Here is a 2314-nt window from a genome sequence, read left to right as displayed (position 1 = left end):
CATTTGATAAACGTGGAGATATATGTATACATTGTATATGATTTAATAAAAAGTCTCAATATATTATGGACAGTTCAAATTGTAAACTTAAGAATTACAATTTTACAAGGATAAAACTATAAAGGATGTAATTTTATCAAATATACATAAATAGTGTAATTTTAAAGCAAGTGAAAGAATAACTTATATTTTAATAATAATAATAATGGTAATACTACAAAACAACAGGCATTTACATGTTTTACTTCTTTGTTTATAGTGGTGAACACCAAAATTATTAGAGTACACAATAATGTAAAACTATTTATTTTGTGTTTCTCTTCCCATGATGGCTTTTTTAGTGTTTCTCTCTGGATGTAAAAGGATGATGTAGCACTTAGGGGCAAATATGGCCACCAGTAATCCAAAACTGGAAGCTAGGATTGCAAATATCTCCACAGCCACTGCATATTTCCCTGGTGAGCTTACATATGCTGGAACAAATGAAATCCACACAGCACAGAAAATCAACATGCTAAAAGTGATAAACTTTGCTTCATTAAAATTATCTGGTAGATTTCTCGCCAGGAAGGCTAACAGAAAGCTTACTGATGCCAACAGTCCAATGTATCCCAGCAGCATAGAAAACCCAGCCACTGAGCCTATAGCACATTCATATACTATTTTAGAACGAGTATACTGGTTGTTTTTCTGAGGTGTTGGAGAGGCAGTTGATAGCCAGACTGCACATATCACAACCTGGAGGGCTGTTAGGACCAGAACTGTGCATCTTTGTTGAGCTACTCCAAACCATTTCATCGCACCTTTGCCTTCTGGCCGAGATGACTTGAATACAGCTATTACCACCATGGTCTTAACAAGGATGCTGGACATGCACAGGACAAAGCTTATACCAAACAGAGCATGCCTTAACTGACATGTCCACAACTGTGGCCGGCCAATGAACAGCAGCACACACAGGAAACACAGTTTAAGTGACAACAGCAGCAGAAAGCTAAGCTCTGAATTGTTGGCTCGTACTATGGGAGTGTTACGGTGATGAGCAAAGATGACCATTATAAGAGTGCAGATGCAGGTGCCAAGCAGAGATGCAGTAGTCAGAGAGATGCCTAGAGGATCCTCATAGGAAAGAAACTCTACTTCTTTGGGGACACACTGGTCCTTATATGGATTGGACCAGAACTCATCTGGACATGCAGTACACTCAATTGCATCTGTAAGTAAAAAAAAAAAATAGATAAAAAATGTTATGAAGAAAGTAAAAAGTAGAAAGTTATTAAGAAATTACTTTCAAGTTTTATTCAGTTTCAAATATATTTTGCCAACAATAATCTCCTCACCTGTTGTATTAGAAATCTCTCCATCTCTGCATGGCAGGCAGTCAAAACAGCAGACAGGAAGACCCTTCCTCATGGCTTGTCTGGTGCCTGGGGGGCAGCTCTCACTGCACACAGACGCTGGGGGCTGTCAGCGGACAACATATGTTGTTATTTATTAGCACACAGTGATATAGTGTATGCTTAATATAGTGTAGTAGTTTCATTCTTATGATATATAAAAATGAATGTAACATGCCTTTAATTATATATATATATATATATATATATATATATAATAATTTAATAAATTACTGAACATGATTACTTTTTTAAACTGAAAGTTCCAGTATAACGCATCCTCGTTCAGTGAAAGCACCTTCCCATTCCCTGCCCCTTCATTCACTACACCAACTGTGTAGACCCGTATTGATCCGTCAGAGTTTGGTTGCCAGTTTAGTACATCATAAATAGCCAGAGCATCTCCATTCTTATCAAATGACACATGATCCCCAAAGCCTATGGTGAAGTTCACTTTCTGTAGGTAGTGAACCAGCTGTACAGTTTTTAGACAAAACACATTTAAAAGTCAAACATGACAAATATGCATTCATACATGGTCTTTCATACATGACTGCAATATTTTACTTTTAATTTTTAAAATTCTGTTATAAAAATTTGTGAATGACTGTTTCTTAAAAATGTAATTGTTATGCTTTAAAATGTTATCACATATAAATGTATCTTCTTTGATTACTAAAATATCAATAATATAATTGGGACAATATCCATTTAATTAAGATATCTGATATATGAATCTATGTAGAGCACATATTTCCACATTTAGCTCTTCTATATGCCTGGATAGAATCTGCACTATACCTGTGGGCCTTACCTGCCAGGGTTTTAGGTTGGTTATGTCGGCACATCTGTTCCCACTAAATGGGCCACTACCCTCCTCACACTGCATTAGGTCATGAAGTGCATGTGCCAGGGCA

The 2314-nt window shown here is 36.4% G+C and overlaps 1 protein-coding gene across 1 annotated transcript in view; it reads right to left on the bottom strand.

The window, feature by feature from the left end:
* Positions 1-300: 300 nt before the first annotated feature.
* LOC107697634 (extracellular calcium-sensing receptor-like) overlaps positions 301-2314 on the bottom strand; it is a 6603-nt gene continuing 4589 nt past the window's right edge. Inside the window, exons 4-6 of the mRNA XM_016498435.1 lie at positions 1645-1872; positions 1341-1464; positions 301-1214 (exon numbers count right to left, since the gene is read on the bottom strand). Coding sequence (XP_016353921.1) covers positions 301-1214; positions 1341-1464; positions 1645-1872 — 1266 coding nt within the window. The remainder of the gene's footprint in view (positions 1215-1340; positions 1465-1644; positions 1873-2314) is intronic.

The sequence above is a fragment of the Sinocyclocheilus anshuiensis genome, unplaced genomic scaffold, assembly GCF_001515605.1.
Source record: "Sinocyclocheilus anshuiensis isolate Anshui unplaced genomic scaffold, SAMN03320099.WGS_v1.1 scaffold2050, whole genome shotgun sequence".
NCBI classification, from domain to species: Eukaryota; Metazoa; Chordata; class Actinopteri; order Cypriniformes; family Cyprinidae; genus Sinocyclocheilus; species Sinocyclocheilus anshuiensis.
This window is presented reverse-complemented; position numbering and strand designations above follow the sequence as displayed.